Raw genomic sequence first — 17,659 nt, 5'->3', positions numbered from 1 at the left:
GCTTTGAACTGCTGCATCTCCTGGGTGGGACTACAGGTTCCACCCTAAATCCCCCTTTTGGGGGTGGGGTGGTTCAAGATGGGGCTTCTCTGTGTAGTCCTGGCTGTCCTGGAACTCGGTATGAAGAGCAGGCTGGCCTTGAACTCCTTCCTGTAGACTTGCCTGCCTCTGCCTCCAAGGGCTGGGATGAAAGGGGTGTGCCACCCCACCTGGGCATTGTGAACACTTCTAAGTGTGCAGTTCAGTGGCAGTAAGCTCGGTGTCATCGTGTTCGCTTCCAGAACCCTGCAATCATCCCAAACTAAAATACCGTCCCAATCTGTGACTTCCCAGCCACCTCCCCCAGGCACCTCCCCTCCCCCATTCTGTCTCCTGCATCTACCAAGCTACTACTCCAGGGACCTCCCATGGATGGAAGCCATGGCTCTGCTGCCTGCTTATTTCGTTCTCCTCCTACATGGCACTGCCTCTGTTGCCATCCCAGTGAGGCCTAGCGATAGACCGTGGCACACAGCACTCGTCTGTCTACCCACTCGTCCACTCACGGTCACATCCCGGTGCACCAACAGTTTACATTTTCATGAAGTCCAGTCCGCCTGGTTTCCTTTCGGTTGCCACTGACAAGTTAAACGTCATGAATTTCTGTCCTTCCCTGCCACCCTCCCCCCACCCCTGAGTTTTAAACCTTGGCTCTTTTGTCCAAGCCTCTGATCCATTTGAATCGATTTTGTGTTTGGTGCCTGGGAAGGCTCCAACTCCATTCTTTTTGCCGTAGACACCCATGTCCCTTGAGATGCCTCACAGTCAGAAGAGGCCAAAGCGCCAGGCTCCACCCCAGAGTAGAAGGGCACAACCTGCTTTTGCTCCGCTGGCCTCCGACCAGCTGTTTGGGCCAGAAAACCTGTGTAATATCCTGATTCTCCGTCCTCCACTCTTAACTCTCGGAAGCTTGCTGCAAGTCTTCATAGAGCCTGTCTGAGAGTATGCACGCATACCCGAGACGTGCTCAGGGAGGCTGAGACCAAGGCTGGTACTAAGGGGCCTGTCTATTCCCCCTTGAAAACCTGTCTGAGGGGTTAAAGAGATGGCTCAGTGGGTAAAGTGCTCCCTACACGAGCGTGAGTTCAGATCCCAGCACCCACACAGCAGCCAGGTGCACATCTATAATCTCAGCAGCTCTTGGGGTGGGAGGAAGATTAAAAAAAAAAAAAAAAAAAAAAAGGTAGACAGACCATAGGAAGACCCTGGCAACTATGAGGGCATGCGTGTCCATACACACAGGAATGTGTGTGATGGTGGGGTGAGGTGGTGTCATACAGCCTGTGGAGGTCACAGAGCAACTTTTTTTTTCTTTTCTTTTTTTCGGAGCTGGGGACCGAACCCAGGGCCTTGCGCTTGCTAGGCAAGCGCTCTACCACTGAGCTAAATCCCCAACCCCGAGAGCAACTTTTAAGATTTATTTATTTATTTTTCATTTATTTTATGTCTGTGAGTACTGTAGCTGTCTTCAGACACACCAGAACAGGGCATCGGATCCCATTACAGATGGTTGTGAGCCACCATGTGGTTGCTGGGAATTGAACTCAGGACCTCTGGAAGAGCAGTCAGTGCTCTTAACCACTGAGCCATCTCTCCAGCCCTTCTCTCCTACTTCTATGTGGGCCCAAAGATTGAACGCAGGTCCTCGGGCTTGCACCACCAAACAGCAAACACTTTTATCTGTCCTGCGTCCAGGACGGTGGCTCAGAACTCTAATGCTTGCACTCGAGAGGCTGGCGATGGATTAGGAGTTCCAGACCCTTCAAAAGACCAAGAGGAGGTCGGGCGAGTGGAATCTGCTTTGTAAAACATCCAAATGCTGGAAAAGACAGACGTGGAGAGCTGCACCAGCCTTAGCCCCACCCACCCACTGGGGCCAGCACCTTCACCTCTCTCCATTCTGGAAGTCATTTTGACTTTGGCCTTGCATCCCTTGTTCCTTAGCAACTCTAGCCCAGCCACCCACGAGCAAACACACAGGTACTTGAAAGGTCCAGCCAACACAGTACTCAGGCCCTTGTCCAGCACAGGGAGGCGGACCGAAGTGAGGTTCCATAAAGGCTTCAGTGACCTTCAGGTTGGTGGAGGTGGCCCCTGGAGACGGTCAGCAAAGCAACCTGCTGGTGCTGGAGGAAGCTGATCCAGCCGGTCACCTTTGTCCGTGCACACTCCAGCAAGTGACTGCTGTTTGGAATGGGGACTGTTGGGTGGCACGGAGAGAGCTGAGGGTAGCTGTGTCTCACAGATGTGTCTGCTCTGCCACAGCTGACACAGGAGGGTAGGGGCAGGGCCTCAGCTCTCCCAGTTTACAAACACTAAGAAGCCTTTGTGTTCCAGTTACCTAGTCTCCTAGTCTTGACCCCGTCCTTCCTGCCAGCCACCCCGCGTCTTGGGATCCTCGTGTTGTACAGCATCCTTAAGACTTCAGACCTACAGGCTTCCTATAACCCCACTAGACGAACACTGAACCTTGGCAGAGCCCAGCACCCATCTAGACACGCCCAGACCCTGAGCAGTGCCCAAGAGCATCTTCCATCCCTGAGCCAGCAGAGGTCAGACCATCCGTGCCCAACAGCTCCATGGGTATAGGACCTGCCCTATTGTGTGCTTGCTTTGTGTTCCCATGGGGCCTAAAGAGGCAGAGAGGATGTTATAGCTGTGAATGCTTGAGGAGCCTGAGGTGAGGGTGGGCCCCAGAGGTGATCATTTTGTCCTGAGAGGACGGAGGCAGAGCCCAGAGACCAGCAGCAGAATGGTTAGAGGGCAGGGAGCCAACGATGCTGGTTTTGAAGGTAGGGGATAGACCACACACCAGAGTGGGCCTTTCTAGGATCTGAGGGGCAAGTCTGGAGACTCCTGAACTCCAGCCAGGGACATTGTGTGGGAGCCCCAGCATCCTGAACTGACTCTGTAGAAGTTTTTCTTGCTGAAAGTCAACAGATGGAAGGGCATAATGCTGACTTGCGGCCTCTTGTCTTGTGCTGCCTGCACTGTGCTGGACATGAGTTCAGTGGGGTGGGGGCAGGCTTTGGAACTCCGGGAAGCAGCTTGCCAAGCACAGAGGTGGCTTCTCTTGTCTTGGGCACTGGCCACATGGTGCCTTCCCACCCCACCCACCCCCTTCTGACAAACCCCTCTCCATTCATGCTCCTGCATTGCTTCCATGGTGACCATGACCAACTATCGAGCAGCCACTCTGGACCCTGGCCAAAGCCCCCTGGACAGACATATTTCTTGCTCCTGTACACAGGTAGCCCTTTGCTGTGACCCAGGATACACAGAAACTCCAGAAACTCTAGCCACCTCAGTTTATACTAACAGTCAAACGTGACTTTCCCCTACAAGGCTCTGTAAAGTTGTGGGGGCTTCCTGTTTTCCTCCTAGGCAGGCCGGGTGAGCGCAGGTAGCCCCTGGCTGAGTGATACTGGGCCCTTGAGTCTCTACCTTTGTCTGAACTGCTGGTTATGGCAGTGAGAACTCTGTGACTGGTCCCTATTGTCTGCACACACTCTAGGGAGACAGGGTCTACTAGGAGGCCTCTGAGATAGAGGAAGACGCCTATGAGGGCTTTGGCTGTGGGGACTAAAGGAGCTCTTGGTTGGTAGTCACTCTGACCTCCAGGACACTAGGTGGCCAGGCCAAAGCTGGAAAGAACAGTACTTTAGGAGGGGTGTGTGTGCGTGAATGTGGGGTGTGTATGTGTGTGAGTGTGTGTGGTGTGTGTGTGTGGAGTGTGTGTGTGTGAATGTGTGTGTGGTGTGTGAGTGTATGTGTGTGTGAATGTGGAGTGTGTGTGTGTGGTGTGTGTGTGGGGTGGTTGTGTGTGTGTGTGTGTGTGTGTGTGTGGGTTGTGTGGTGGGGGGTGTGGTGTGTGTGTGGTGTGTGGGTGTGTGTGTGTGGTTTGGTTGTTTGGTGTGTGTGTGGTGTGTGTTTTTGTGGGGTGGGGGGTGTGTGTGTTTTTTTTTTTGGTGTTGTGGTGTTGCTTGTGTGTTTTGTGTTGTGGGTGTGTGTGTGTGTGGGGTGTGGGGTGGTGTGTGTGGGGTGGTGTGTGTGGTGTGTGGTGGTGTGTGTGTGTGTGTGTGTGTGGGGGGTGTGTGTGTGTGGGTGTGTGTGTGTGTGGTGTGTGTGTGTGTGTGGTGTGTGTTTGGTGTGTATGGAGGGGGACATGTGGGGGGTTCTGTGGTGTGTGTCTGTGTGTGGTGTAGTCTTTAAGAATGGCTCTGTGAACCATGTGGAATTTGGAGTGGCCTGGAACTTTAGATGCATCTGGATTGGCACTGTGATGGAGCAGGTATGGGGCCCTGACTAGCTGCTGTAAATGTGTGCAGTGCGCTAAGGAGCAACATGGCCTCTGTGAAGAACAGTCAGAGACAGGAAGTCGCACTTTCTCTCAGACAGGGTCAGGTCAGCTCTATATGGGCTGGGGCTTTCCTGGAGTCTCCCTTCACCAGCCTTTTCTCTTAAGATTTGTCTGAGAGACGTCTTCTTCCTATTCTCCCCTTCGGTATGCTCCAGTGGTCACCCTGACTCCCCAGACTTGGGGAGGAAGTGGGGTTGTTACTAACCCGGGCCAAGCAGACACCTGCTCAAATCACCTACCCCGGCGATCCCCTCTGATTCCTACCCGTTGGAGGCTTCATGTACCTCGAAGCCCTCCTCCACCCTACCCAGTTCGTGTCCACTTTATGTAGGGCACTTATCTGAAAGCACCTCCCTCGCGTGCAGCACTCTGCAGGTGCTACCTGGACTCTGTGGCCCGCCTTCCGGCCCGCCCCGCGCGTGAACTGGGCATGCCCAGAAGTGCGTAGACACGCCCGCCTGCTTCGATCCGCGGAAGACACTGCTCCGCGCCACCATGGAGCGCATCGAGGGGGTGGCCGTGGGCCTCTGTGCCCATTCGCCCTACCTGCGGCCTCTCACGCTGCACTACCGCCAGGTGATCCGCCCCGCCCGCATGTCTCCGCGTGCTCACCCCCAAACCCCCGCGTTGCAGGCCCCGCCCCGCCCCCGAGCTCAAGCCTCCGCCCTGAGCGGATTCTCAGAGCTTGAGCTCCGCCTTCCTGCAGTCCTGACCGCGGGTCAGTCCACTCGGAATGGCCTGGGAAGGACATGCGAGGAGAATCTCTCTTTCCTCCAAGATTTGACTGGCCCTCCATTTCTGACCGCCTATCGATACTTTCATGCAGTTAGACCCCTTGATCTTTGGGTATCGGGGCAGGAAGAACTCTTGGGAAACCCCACATTTGCAGAAACCCTCCTTTGCGCCTTCCTTCAAGCTCCTCCTTCAAGCCTTAACAGAAAGTATGCTTTCTGGAGGAAGCCTCCTCAGCCTTTCGCAGTTCCCAGGTGTCTCCCAGAACAACAGGGCCATACACAACTATCTCACATGGCACCGTGGGGGTACATAGTAGGTACACAGAAAAAATTTGTTGAACCTACTTGCTATCTCTTCTCTTTCCTCTTACCGTGTGGTCTTCTCTCTTCCCTACCCTGTGTAGCCCTGCCTAGCAGGCCCCTGGCATATTACCTATTTCCACTCTCTATGCGGTCTGATATACACTGTTTTCCTGACCTCATCAATGTAGCCCTGACTGGGTTTCAGCTTAGATCAAGCCACCCAGGGCTTGGCATTTGTCCAGCTCTCCCACTCTCCGAGTGACATCCATCCCTCGACAGTATCGTGGCCCCCAGCCTGAAAATCCCCTTGGCTCTGGTGTGTTTGCTGTGTGGAGGTCTTTTCCCCCTACCCCCTAGGTGCAGCGAGGTAGTACAGGCTTGGGGGAGCAATTGGGTTCAGTGGAGGAACAAAGGGTAGACACGAGACATGGAGGTCAGGATCCTTTTCCCTTTCACTGGCTGGTGACATGGGGTGGCCACTGTGGCTCTTACATACCCAGCACCTGGAGTTCTGATGGGCAGTGGATGGCCCAGGCTAGTTTGCTCTCCCCCCACTTCCTGGGAAGTGCCGTGGGGTGGCTTTGCAGACTTGGCTGGCAGTCCGCCAGCACACTTAGACTGATGGCATTGGTAACCAGAGCCCCGTTGAGCAGGCAGTGGCCCCGCCATAGTCATAGCTGAGTGGGCCAGGCAGCATTTCCTTGGGAGCTGAGGGACACGGGGCTGGGCTGTGTTTGCCCTGGGTAGGGATCTGCAGCCTTTAACTGACCAAGAGCAGCAATGGCCTGCCCTATACAGCATGAGTATACTGCCACATTCTAGAACTGTCTTTCCCTTCCAAGGCCAATGTCAGCTTCTCTGGCCCTTCCCACAGTTCTGACAAAGTGTTTGACCCTGAGTCAAGAGGGTCCTTGGAAGTCACCTAGGGTAACACCTGAAGGGAAGCCGTGGGGGCAGGCAAGACAGGCAGGCTCACTGCAGCCTGGGCAGGTAGCTTTCTTTGGAGCCTGCCTGGGTGGCTGGAGATCGGGCAGGCCTGGGCTCGCCTCTTGAGGTGGTGCTTCAGCGGCCTCCTGGGCAGCCTGACCTACCCGGGACATTGGCTCTTGTCTCCCCCTGGAAACCAGACTGCTGCTGGCCTCTCAGGATCTCTATCCCTGCAGGCTCAAGAATACCTCTCTGATTTGAGATCTTTACCTGTGAGACTCTCTCGTCTACCCTTCTCCACCTGTAGACCAACAGGAGGAAGCCCTGTGGCTGTCTTCAGTCTCTGTTTGTCTGTCCTCTCAAACTGTTGCCTGGCAACATACTGTCTCTAGAACCCAGGCCTCTGTCTTTTTATGCAGATTGGATGGAGCTCCGGCATCTGTGGTGGGCTAGGCAGGGCTCATGAATGACCCAGAGGTGGACTAAGCAAGTCCATCCCCACCAGCAGAGATCCTTCAGGGAGGAATGCTGACTCCAGCCCTAGGAGACAAACTGTCTTTCCAAGTGGCATTTTGATGCTGGGGATTGTGGGGATGGTGGGATCTTCCTAACCTTGTATACAAAGTACCCTGGCTGCCTGCCTTATCTATTTTTTTTTTTTTTTTTTTTTTTTTTTTTTTTTCCGGAGCTGAGGACCAACCCAGGGCCTTGCGCTTGCTAGGCAAGTGCTCTACCACTGAGCTAAATCCCCAACCCCTTATCTGTTTCTTGAGTGCTACCCCTACATGCAGGGGCAGCAGGACTATGGGATGTGTAAGAGATAACGCGAGCCTGAAAGAGGGCGGGGCAAGTATTTACCATCCATCTGACATGCGCAGATCCGCCGCTGCAGCGTAAGCAGTCCGGTGGCGCACAGGAGCTTCGGCAATGAGTGCGTGACTACTACTCTGCCCACCTGGAATCCTCCCTGCCCTGCCTAAGGGTATCTCATCTGCTCTTCCTGTGTCCTCCGAGCTCCTCCCCACACTTGGTGGCGGCACAGGTCTCTGTCCTTTGTCCTCATGAAATGCCTTTCCTGCCCTTTGCCAAAGTTTTCTGGAAGTTACCCTTCCCAGAACATCAGGCTATTCTGACCTCCCGGGCAATCTCCTCCACCTGCTCCAAGTCCCCATTCCTGAAGGGTGCAGGCAGGCAGTAGGCCTCCCTGCTGGGAGCTGCTACAATGGGTCTGTCTGGCCCCCCCTGCACCTCCATCTGTTGGTGGCAGCTACTCACCCTTCCTGATTGCTACCCTGTCTCTTTCAGGATGGTGTCCAGAAGTCCTGGGACTTTATGAAGACACATGACAGGTGAGAGGGGCTGGCCTGGCCACCGAGGAACTCCCCAGTTCCTGCTCTTTTTGGTGTCTTCTGACACTCAGTCTCTGACTCTCAGGTCCCTGACTTGGCCTGCTGGCTAAGTCACGTAGTGGCTGGGAACACCAGGCCCTTAGTAAGTAAGATCTACTGATCTTCCTCAGGACCCAGAGCATGAGGGTGTGACAGTTGGGAAACTGGCCAGCAGGGGCCTCCACTTTCCCAGCTGCCCAATATGTTGTCTCCCCTGCCCCTCTCCCGTGAGCTGGAACATAACAGGTCAGGGCCCTAGCCTGACTGTGTGGTCTTCCCATCTGAGCAAGGCCTGTCATGGGAAGAGAGAATAGCAGGTTGGAAACCAGGGCTCTGAGGAGAGGGGGATGTGTCTTTATTGAGTTCTGTTTCCCCCACTCAGTGTGACGATTCTCATGTTCAACTCTTCTCAGAGAAGCCTGGTGTTGGTGAAGCAATTCCGCCCAGGTGAGGCCAGCTGGGTGGACAGGAATCAGGAACAGGGGAATTATAGCATGCTTGAAAGGGATGAGGCCCTTCCTTGATCCTGAGGGTCTGGATGCTGATGCTGTGGTGGCTACAGGGGAAACTGAGGTCCAGCAAGAGATGCCTGGCCCAGAGTAGACTACTCTGAGGTAACCACCATGTGGCTGTGTCTCCCCCCACCCCCCCATACCAGCTGCCTACGCAGGCGAGGTAGAGCGTCACTTCCCAGGGTCTCTGACATCTGTGGACCAGGACCAGCCCCAAGAACTTCAGCAAATACTGCCTGGCTCAGCGGGAGTGATGGTGGAACTGTGTGCCGGTATTGTGGACCAGCCTGAGCTCTCACTGGAAGAAGTGGCCTGCAAGGAGGCTTGGGAAGAGTGTGGCTATCACCTGGACCCCACCGATCTACGCAGAGTTGCCACGTACATGTAAGGAGGCTCGGCAGGGTGGAATGCTATCAAGTGTGGTCCAAGGGATAAGAGGGGCCGCCAGGGAGTGGATGAGAACCCTGTCCCCGAGGGCGTACAAGCATGGAACTAGAAGAGGGTTGGTGGACCATGCCTCAGATCCTAGGCTGGGCCAGACCTGAGGCTGGTTCTGGAGCTTGCTAACCCCGTGCCCCTACCCTTCAGCCCCAGCCATGTGGGGTTGGGCTCCGGGTGGCAGCTGCTGTCGACAGATGCCCCACTTCCTGTGGGATTAAGCACCGGGCGCTGGGGGTGGGGTGAGTCACAGCTCTGTTCTCAGCCGGTGGCTCAGGAATGAGGGAAGGACAAGTCCTGGGGAGGAGAAGGAGGAGGGACTACCCCTACTGAAGCCCAGGTGCCAGCCACTCATGCCTCCCTCAGGCGGCCAACCAGGGCTTCCTTCCTCAAATGGGAAGCTACCCCTTGCCTTAGGATGTTGTGTGCATTCCTGACCCCTGCTGAGATCTCAGGGCAGAAAGAAGGTCGCATGGTGCCCGTCACCCCCCAACAAGGCTGTGTACTTCTAACCACCTCCAACCAAGAGGGACCGGAGTCCCTGCCACCTCTCTCCTGGCACACTTAACGGAGCCAGGGCCCTCCTGCCTCCATCCCTGCTGACCTCACCCTGTAGCACCAAGCGGTGGGTCCAGAGTGTTCATTATCTTACTTCTGAAGAGCTGGCCTGTGTCCTCTGCGATATCCTCCGTGTGGACAGCCAGTAATGCCTGAACCCTTCAACTTCCAACATGGCAGTGTTTAGGTCAGGGGGAACCTAAGGAGCCTGACCGTGATAGGAGTCTGGCCTGTGTGTGGGACAGACAGGGATAGACGGCAGGAGGGAAGTTTGTGTGCGTGCATGCATGCGTGCGTATGTGTGTGTGTCTGTGTGTGTGTCTGTGTGTGTGTCTGTGTGTGTCTGTCTGTCTGTGTCTGTGTAGATGTCCTGGTAGACAGTTCAGAGGTTTCATAGGCAGGAAGGACCTCTCTCTGGCTGTGTCCTGACTGAAGAAGTGTGCATGTGTCTGTGTGTCTGTCTGTGTGTGTCTGTCTATATGTGTGTGTGTGTCTGTCTGTGTCTGTGTGTGTGTTTGTCTGTGTCTGTCTGTCTGTGTGTCTGTGTCTGTCTGTCTGTCTGTGTCTGTGTAGATGTCCTGGTAGACAGTTCAGAGGTTTCATAGGCAGGAAGGACCTCTCTCTGGCTGTGTCCTGACTGAAGAAGTGTGCATGTGTCTGTGTGTCTGTCTGTGTGTGTCTGTCTATATGTCTGTGTGTGTGTCTGTCTGTGTGTGTATGTGTGTCTGTCTGTCTGTGTCTGTCTGTCTGTCTGTCTGTGTCTGTCTGTCTGTCTGTGTCTGTGTAGATGTCCTGGTAGACAGTTCAGAGGTTTCATAGGCAGGAAGGACCTCTCTCTGGCTGTGTCCTGACTGAAGAAGTGTGCATGTGTCTGTGTGTCTATCTCTGTGTGTGTATGTGTGTGTGTCTGTCTGTGTGTGTGCTTGTGTGTCTGTGTGTATGTCTGTCTATGTGTCTGTGTGTGTGTGTCTGTGTGTGTGTGTGTGTGTCTCTGTGTGTGTGTGTGTGTGTGTGTGTCTCTGTGTGTGCATGTGTGTCTGTCTGTGTGTGCCTGTGTGTCTATCTGTGTGTGTGTGTCTATGTTTCTGTGTGTGTGCCTGTGTGTCTATCTGTGTGTGTGTGTGTATGTGTCTGTGTGTCTGTCTGTCTGTGTGTCTGTCTGTGTGTGTGCCTGTGTGTCTATCTGTGTGTATGTCTGTCTATGTGTCTGTGTATGTGTGTCTGTCTGTGTGTGTGTGTGTCTGTGTGTGTGTATGTGTGTGTGTGTGTGTGTGTGTGTCTGTGTGTGTGTGTGTGTGTGTGTGTGTCTGTCTGTGTGTGTGTGTGTGTGTGTGTGTCTGTCTGTGTGTGTATGTGTGTCTGTGTGTGTGTGTGTGTCTGTCTGTGTGTGTGTGTGTGTCTGTCTGTGTGTGTGTCTCTGTGTGTCTGTGTGTGTGTGTCTATGTGCCTGTGTGTCTGTGTGTGTGTCTGTCTGTGTGTGTGCCTGTGTGTGTGTGTGTGTGTGTGTGTGTGTGTGTGTGTGTCTGTCTGTCTGTGTGTGTGTGTGTCTGTCTGTGTGTGTGTGTCTGTCTGTCTGTGTGTGTGTGTCTGTCTGTCTGTGTGTGTCTGTCTGTGTGTCTGTCTGTGTGTGCCTGTGTAGATGTCCTGGTAGACAGTTCAGAGGTTTCACAGGCAGGAAGGACCTCTCTCTGGCCGTGTCCTGACTGAAGAAGTGTGCATGTGTCTGTGTGTCTGTGTGTGTGTGTCTGTCTGTCTGTGTGTCTATGTGTCTGTATGTCTGTGTGTCTGTCTCTGTGTGTGTGTCTGTGTCTGTCTGTCTGTCTGTGTGTGTCTGTCTGTGTGTGTGCCTGTGTAGATGTCCTGGTAGACAGTTCAGAGGTTTCAGAGGCAGGAAGGACCTCTCTCTGGCCGTGTCCTGACTGAAGACGATACTGGGCAGCCGGTGAGTGTTCTGGACAGTGAACACCCTATCCATTTATACTTGGAAGAGGAGGGTATGTCTGTGAGGAAGCGTGACTGAGAGTGAGGCTGAATGACATCAGAGTAGCTGTCCCTGTGGCCCGCATGGGGACCAACAGCCCAGAGCCCACCCACTTACTGCTTCCCTGCCTACTAGCCCAGAGGTAAGCCAGTCCACTCCCTTGATAGTCCAAGATGGCCAGGCCCAGGGGGGTCCAGGGCCTCCCTTATTGTTACATTGTAAATGAGATTAGAACCAGCCTAGGCTAGGGCCGGCTCCCTCATTAGCTAGGGAAAGTGAGACCCGAGGCTGCACAGACTGGCTGATTTCAGTCACAGGTACAGCCATGACTACCAGAAAAGTGGGTTCTCACTTAGGGGTGTGTGGGGATAAAGTGGCTGGGCCTGGTCAGTCTCGGGTGGGGGTCCTCCTCTTGGGTACTGGGAGGATTTGAGTTCTTCCAGCTCGTTCCATGAACTGTCCTGCTGCGAGATTCCCTACCTCCACCCCCACATCCCGTCCATGGCTCCCCAGCCAGTCAGAAAGCTCTGATATGGATAGGGCTGGCTTGGGCCTTAGCAGTTATGGAAGTCAGAGGCTCTGCTTGAATACAGCAGGAGTCCTGGGTAGGGTCCTCACAGATTCTAAGGACCTATCACAGGTTCTAACACCACTTGCTTCTGACCTCATGGCTTCTGTATATGCGCAGTCCGTGTCCAAAGTCCCTGATCCCCCACTCATAATCTGCATTCAGAGATGCCTGCCGCTTCCACCATCCACCCAGGTGCAAAGGTAGCAGATCCTTGTGGCTATGGGATAGAGGCCGTTTCCTGACTAGCTGCTAACTGGGAGCCACTTTCAGATCTTAGTGATGCCTGCAGGTCCTTGCTGTGTGTCTTCTTAGAACACGACAGCTTGTCTGGTCTCTGTGCCAGCAGAGAGTTAGCAGACCTCTTCGAAGTTTGAGCATGAAGCTCTCTTGTGAGCTCGCCTGATCAGACCAGGCCTATATTGCACGCATCTCCCTCAGGCTGAATTCAGTCAGCTAGTCAGACAAGTCCTGGTTCCATGACATAAGGTGCCTCTGACATTTTTTGTGTTCCGCTAAATGTCAGATGTCATCATATTCATCTTGACAGTTTGACGGCGAGCCTAGCCACTGGTAGCTCAGCCATCTCTCCAGCCCGGTTATCAAATCCATCTTAAAAATCATTTCCGTGCCCTCGATGGCTACCTCTGTCACACGATAGCCGGCATACCCAACATGCACGAGGTTCCCCCACTGTAGGAAGGAGACACACAGACACATAGACAGACACACAGACACACGTATGCACACACACACACACTTCTTCAGTCAGGACACAGCCAGAGAGAGGTCCTTCCTGCCTGTGAAACCTCTGAAATGTCTACCAGGACATCCACACAGACAGACAGACAGACAGACAGACAGACACACACACACACACACACACACACACACACACACACACGGACATACCCACGGGGGGTGGTATTTGGGAAGGGTGAAGCCACATAGAGTTCTGACCACCAGGAAGCCAGAGTGGGAAACACGGGAGCAGGGCATCTGGCAGGGCCAGCATGGTGTCTTAGCGTCCCCTGTCCTACCTGACAGGTCTGGAGTAGGGCTGACTGGCTCCAGGCAGACCATGTTCTCGCGGAGGTGACAGATGCCCAGCGAGGTGGGCCTGGCGGAGGCCTGGCTGAGGAGGGAGAACTCATCGAAGTGGTCTACCTGAATGTGGATGACGCCCAGGCCTTTGCAGACAACCCTGACATCCCCAAGACTCTGGGTGTTATCTTCGCTATCTCCTGGTTCTTTAATCAGGTGGTTCCCCATCTGAGCCTCCAGTGAGACCCTGGGGCTGGACAGCCCTATCCCATCCACCCATTCGTGCCCTGCACACTCAATAAAGCATGTGTAATTTTTACTGATGTCCGCTGGCTTTGAGCACTGTGTCCTTGGTGAGGAACAGTGCCTTGGAGGGTAGCAGGGTCTCCATGTAAGTCCTCTGTTCCTCTACTGATGGTGCAAGTGGGAGGCAGATGGTTGTCTGTGGGCTGGCACGAGCCTAGGGTATTCTTAGGCAGAATAGCCAGCTCATGAGGGTACCAGGCTAGGTGTTCAACCTTGGATGGGGCCGCTATTTACGTGCATAACATGAACCGTGTCCACAGGAGTAGAGACAGACCTCGGTTGAGAGGAAATGGCCACAGTACTGCCAATTCCAGAGAGCGTGTACTCCCTGATCTGGACAGAACACAGGGTCCTTGCCATGCCTGGGGCTGGACTAGAACCACACTCCCATTGCCCAGGAACTCCAATCTGGTGGTGTTCTGTATCTGCTGTCTCCAGTACCCTCTCCACGTCTTCTGAGCCATAGGAAGTCGGGAGGGGACCTCTCTCGGCCTTCAGGACATGAATGTCTGTAGGCCAGGTCATCATGGGGATTCAGGGCAGTCATCTTGGTGTGTGTAGCCTGATTCTTACGCAGAACTGCCTTGGGAGTGTGACAGCTCACAATGCTGCTGGCCTAAGGCTCTCTGGCTTGAGGGTAGGGCTACATGCGCAGCTTAGAGCCACTCTACAGGTCCCTGGAGTGCCTAGCACAAGATAAAAGAGCACTCTGTCCCACCTAGCCAGCTGCATGAGCCACAGGCGCGTATTTAGGACCCGTCTGTGAAAGGTGTGCTCAGGCAACATCCGAGGGACCTGTTGTTTGGTCTGTCTCAGGAGAAGGTCAGGTTCAGAACAGAGGAACAGCTTCAAACCCTCCAGCCAGCACCTTGTATGACCTCCTTGGGTCATGGACCACTGATCCTCCCCCCCTCCCCACCGGTCAGTACAGTGGAGCGCTCAGATGATGAGCGCATGTCCTGGAGCTCTGGGTCCCAGCAAACCCTTGGAGGAGACGAGGAGCTGAATGAAGTGTTGGGAGTCCTAATTGTCGTCACTGAGACAGGCGTGCTGAGGTGGAATGGGTGCTCTCTTTCCTCTCATAGTCCCCCGCCCTGCCCTGGAAGGTGAGGGACACCGGCTTCACCCCCTCCCTGTGCCCCAGGTGGGTGTGACACTGAGGCACCACCCTGCGGAGGCTGTGACATGTAGACTGCTCACACAGCACCACCTGTATGCAAATCTTTGCAGCTTTAGGTGAGGCCCAGTCAGACAAGCTTTTAGTGAAGGGTCCTTAGGTGTATAGTGTGTGACCAGGAGCTAAATACGGGGGGGGGGGGTGACCCAGCTTCACCCTGATGTTCCCGGGACAGGAATCGACCCAGTCCCTACCATGTATGCCCTTCCCTGACTTTCTGCAGCTGCCCAACGCCCACCATCAGAATCCTGTGGCCCAGGGTTGCACTTGGGTGTTGGCTGTCGGAGGGGCTTCTAGTGGGCACTGGGCGAGGGAGGGCTCTGGCGGCCTGAAGGATGGGTTAGGAGTCAGGGCACCTGGGTTTGGGTAGAGTCCAGTCCCTCACTCAGATCTGCAGCCTGACGGGCAGGTCAGCAGGCACCACTCCTTGGCCTAATGGAGCTGGCATCGATTTCCCGGCTTGGGGTGGGGGGGCTGTAACCGGAAACTCCCCTCCCTGGACGCTATATTTAGCATCACAGGACATGGGCGGAAGCATAGCTCACTCCAGAGCCCAGCCAGCTCCGTCCAAATCCTGGGCTGCCTCATCCTTTAGCCCTGTCTCCAGGCCCCTCTGTGCCCACCCAACTCAACCCAAGCACCCATTCAGAAAAGGTCCAGACCCCCTAGTGCTAGGAATCTTAAGAGCCGCCAGGTGGGAGCCCAGAGGGTGTTGTGCCCAGTAGGTGATGCAGGCCTTCCTGAAAAGGACCCCCCACAGAGTCAGGTTAGGGGTCCTGAGCCCCCAAGTACACTGGGAGCAGCATCAAAAAAACAAAACAAAACAAACAAACGAACAAACAAAAGAACAAAAAACCAACCCACAAGGTTAGGAGGGTGCCCGTGGCAGTTCTTCCCAAGGGCTGCAGAACTCTGTGCAGAGGGGATCTTCATGGGAGGGACCCTCTCAATGCAAGTGACCGCCTTTCACACCTTAAGCGTTTCCTGGTCACCATCAGGCAAGGTTGTGGCTCCCTGAAGACAGGAGGAGGTCATTACCACTGTGGGGATAACATCTGGACTCGGCAGGTGTCGCCCAGATATTGAATATTCTGCCATAATATCCACCAGCTGTTCTGGCCAAGGGGACCCAGGTCTCACTCACAAAGTGCCTGGATGGATAGGAGAGGCTGACTACATCTCCCTGCTTTCCAAGGTGTGCTGGTGGCATATCTGCCTTGGACCAGCGTGTAAGGTGAATCCCGTGTTTTGGCCAGAGGGAAGAACCCCTTCCCTGGGCCACTGCACCCACAGCTCTGAGCTCAGGGTGGGGGTGGGGGCAGGTAGGCTGAGTCAGGCAACCACGCAGAAGCCCTTGTCAGCACACCATGGCTCTGCCTGCCGGCCTGTCCTCCTACAGCTGGCTGACAGCAGGAAACACAGAGGTACCCGCAGGGAGGGGCTGCAGCTCCATGCTAAACTCCCTCTCCTCAGCCCCTGCACCGACAGTCACTGTCCTGACTATGCCCGTGCCTCTCATCAGCACTGGAGCATCACCCTGACCTCCCCTCGCACCCCTCCATGCCACAGCCAGGGACCTCGTGAAAATGTAAGTCACGGTGTGGCCCATCCCAGCCCTGGTCTTCATGACTTCTCATTGATGGTCAGCAGGAAGACTGCAAGATCACCACCCGCTCTGGTTGGACTGTCTTGTCCTCACAAGCCCTTGTCAGGTTCCCTCAGCCCCAGAACTCTGGCATATTGCTCCTTCTCCTCCCCTTGCTGGCCCTACATGCGGGTCTCATAGGGAGCCCTGGCCTGGTTTGGACTCTCACGGTTTGCTGGTCTACAGTACATGTCTAAGCCATCATTCCTCTGTAGACAGAGGCCCCTGCAGGTAGACCAGGGCTGTGGTTGCCTAGTTCACAGCTTGACTGAACACAGGCAAGCTGGATGCTAAGAAGGCTGTCTGTCTTCTGTGACCTCCTATCTCTGGGCAAGAGGGAAGGTGATGCTGAATTTGCTAAGGGAATGTCTGTTGAAGGATGCAAACAGGAAGACTCTTAATACACACCAATTCCCTTATTCGGTGTCGGGGAGGGGGCCTTATTCTGGGTGTAGCCAGGCCTGGCTCTTGTCTGTTCTGTCATCTACCCTGCCTGCCTGTGGGCTCCCCGGGCTCAGGTTGGAGTGGGAGCACTCTGAGTAGACAGAGGTAGGAATGCTCCAAGGGTGGGGGATGCTGGCTCAGTTTTTCAGGCCTACTGTTTCTGTGGGAGATCCTGGATGGCCATTACACAGCGGTAGGTCAGGTAGGTGAACTGGATCAAGGCTTTTCCATGGCTTGGTTCACTGTGTAGGCTGCCTGGCACTGCCCAGGAGAATGGGCAGTACCCCTGATCCACTTTCCATCTACTGTGCCTCTGATTCACCAGCATCAGAACTTCTCCCTCTTCCAGGAAGCCCTGCCTGGCTGGCAGTGACTTGGTCCAGTCAGAGAAGCTAGGGAGAGGAGCCTTGGGGGACATGACAACCTAGCTATTGTGGGGTTTTTGAAGGGCAGAGTAACACATCACCAATCACTGAGGCTAACCGCTGTCGTTGGAAAGGGCCCTGCTGAGTGCAGGAGAGGCAGCTTACAGACAAAGAACCCTTGGCACTGACATGTGGAAGAGGAAATGGTCACCTAGGAACAGGGTCAAGAAATGGTAGTGGAGGGTTGGGTCCCCCAGACTCTGTGACCTAGACTTCCAGACTTGGAAAGTAGCTGTCTTGACATGGTCCTCTATTCTTTATTTCTTTCCCCTAAATCTGGACTTCTGGCCGGCACATTCCTTGACGATAAAAGGGTCTGGCGATGGCCACCAACCACCTCAGCTTGGAACTGGGGACAGCCTGCAGGAAGGCGCATTAGTTGACCGGCTACTCAACCTGTGCGCTTGGAGGAAGGGAGGGCTGAGCGCCGGAGGGGAGCAGCGCCCCCTGTAGCCGGCGTGAAAGTGGCAGGAGGCTGCGGAGCTGGGGGGAAACTCCTCGGGGAAAGGGGGCGCACCAGGAGTTGGGCTCGCTAGGGTCCCGGGCCCCACCCACTGTGCGTGGGAGCAAAATCCTAATGTGTGCAGCAGGCAGCATCTCCCTTGGGACCAAGAGCAGCGCGAGAGTGGCTGCGCTCTGATGGGAGGGGACCAAGGCAGTGACCTCAGGGGGCGCCCCACTCACTCCCAGGCTGTTAAGCCGGGCGAGAATTCTGTAGCAGAAAAGGCCCCACCTCAGCGAGCCTGGGCGCAGGAGAAGCCACAGCCCGGTGGCCTGCGCCCCGCCGCCCCGCGCATAGACCGCACCCTC

At 55.0% G+C, this 17,659-nt stretch overlaps 1 protein-coding gene across 1 annotated transcript; it reads left to right on the top strand.

The window, feature by feature from the left end:
- Positions 1-4,838: 4,838 nt before the first annotated feature.
- Positions 4,839-13,176, top strand: Nudt14 (nudix hydrolase 14). Its single transcript, XM_032908548.1, is given in 6 exon segments — positions 4,839-4,975; positions 7,669-7,712; positions 8,134-8,198; positions 8,410-8,647; positions 12,856-12,893; positions 12,896-13,176. Coding segments are annotated over 6 exon segments (666 nt in total). The 5' UTR covers positions 4,839-4,894; the 3' UTR covers positions 13,096-13,176.
- The last annotated feature ends 4,483 nt before the right edge of the window (positions 13,177-17,659 follow it).

This window comes from Rattus rattus, chromosome 7 (assembly GCF_011064425.1).
Source record: "Rattus rattus isolate New Zealand chromosome 7, Rrattus_CSIRO_v1, whole genome shotgun sequence".
NCBI classification, from domain to species: domain Eukaryota; kingdom Metazoa; phylum Chordata; class Mammalia; order Rodentia; family Muridae; genus Rattus; species Rattus rattus.
The sequence above is the reverse complement of the archived record's forward strand: the minus strand, read 5'-3'. Positions and strand labels throughout refer to the sequence as shown.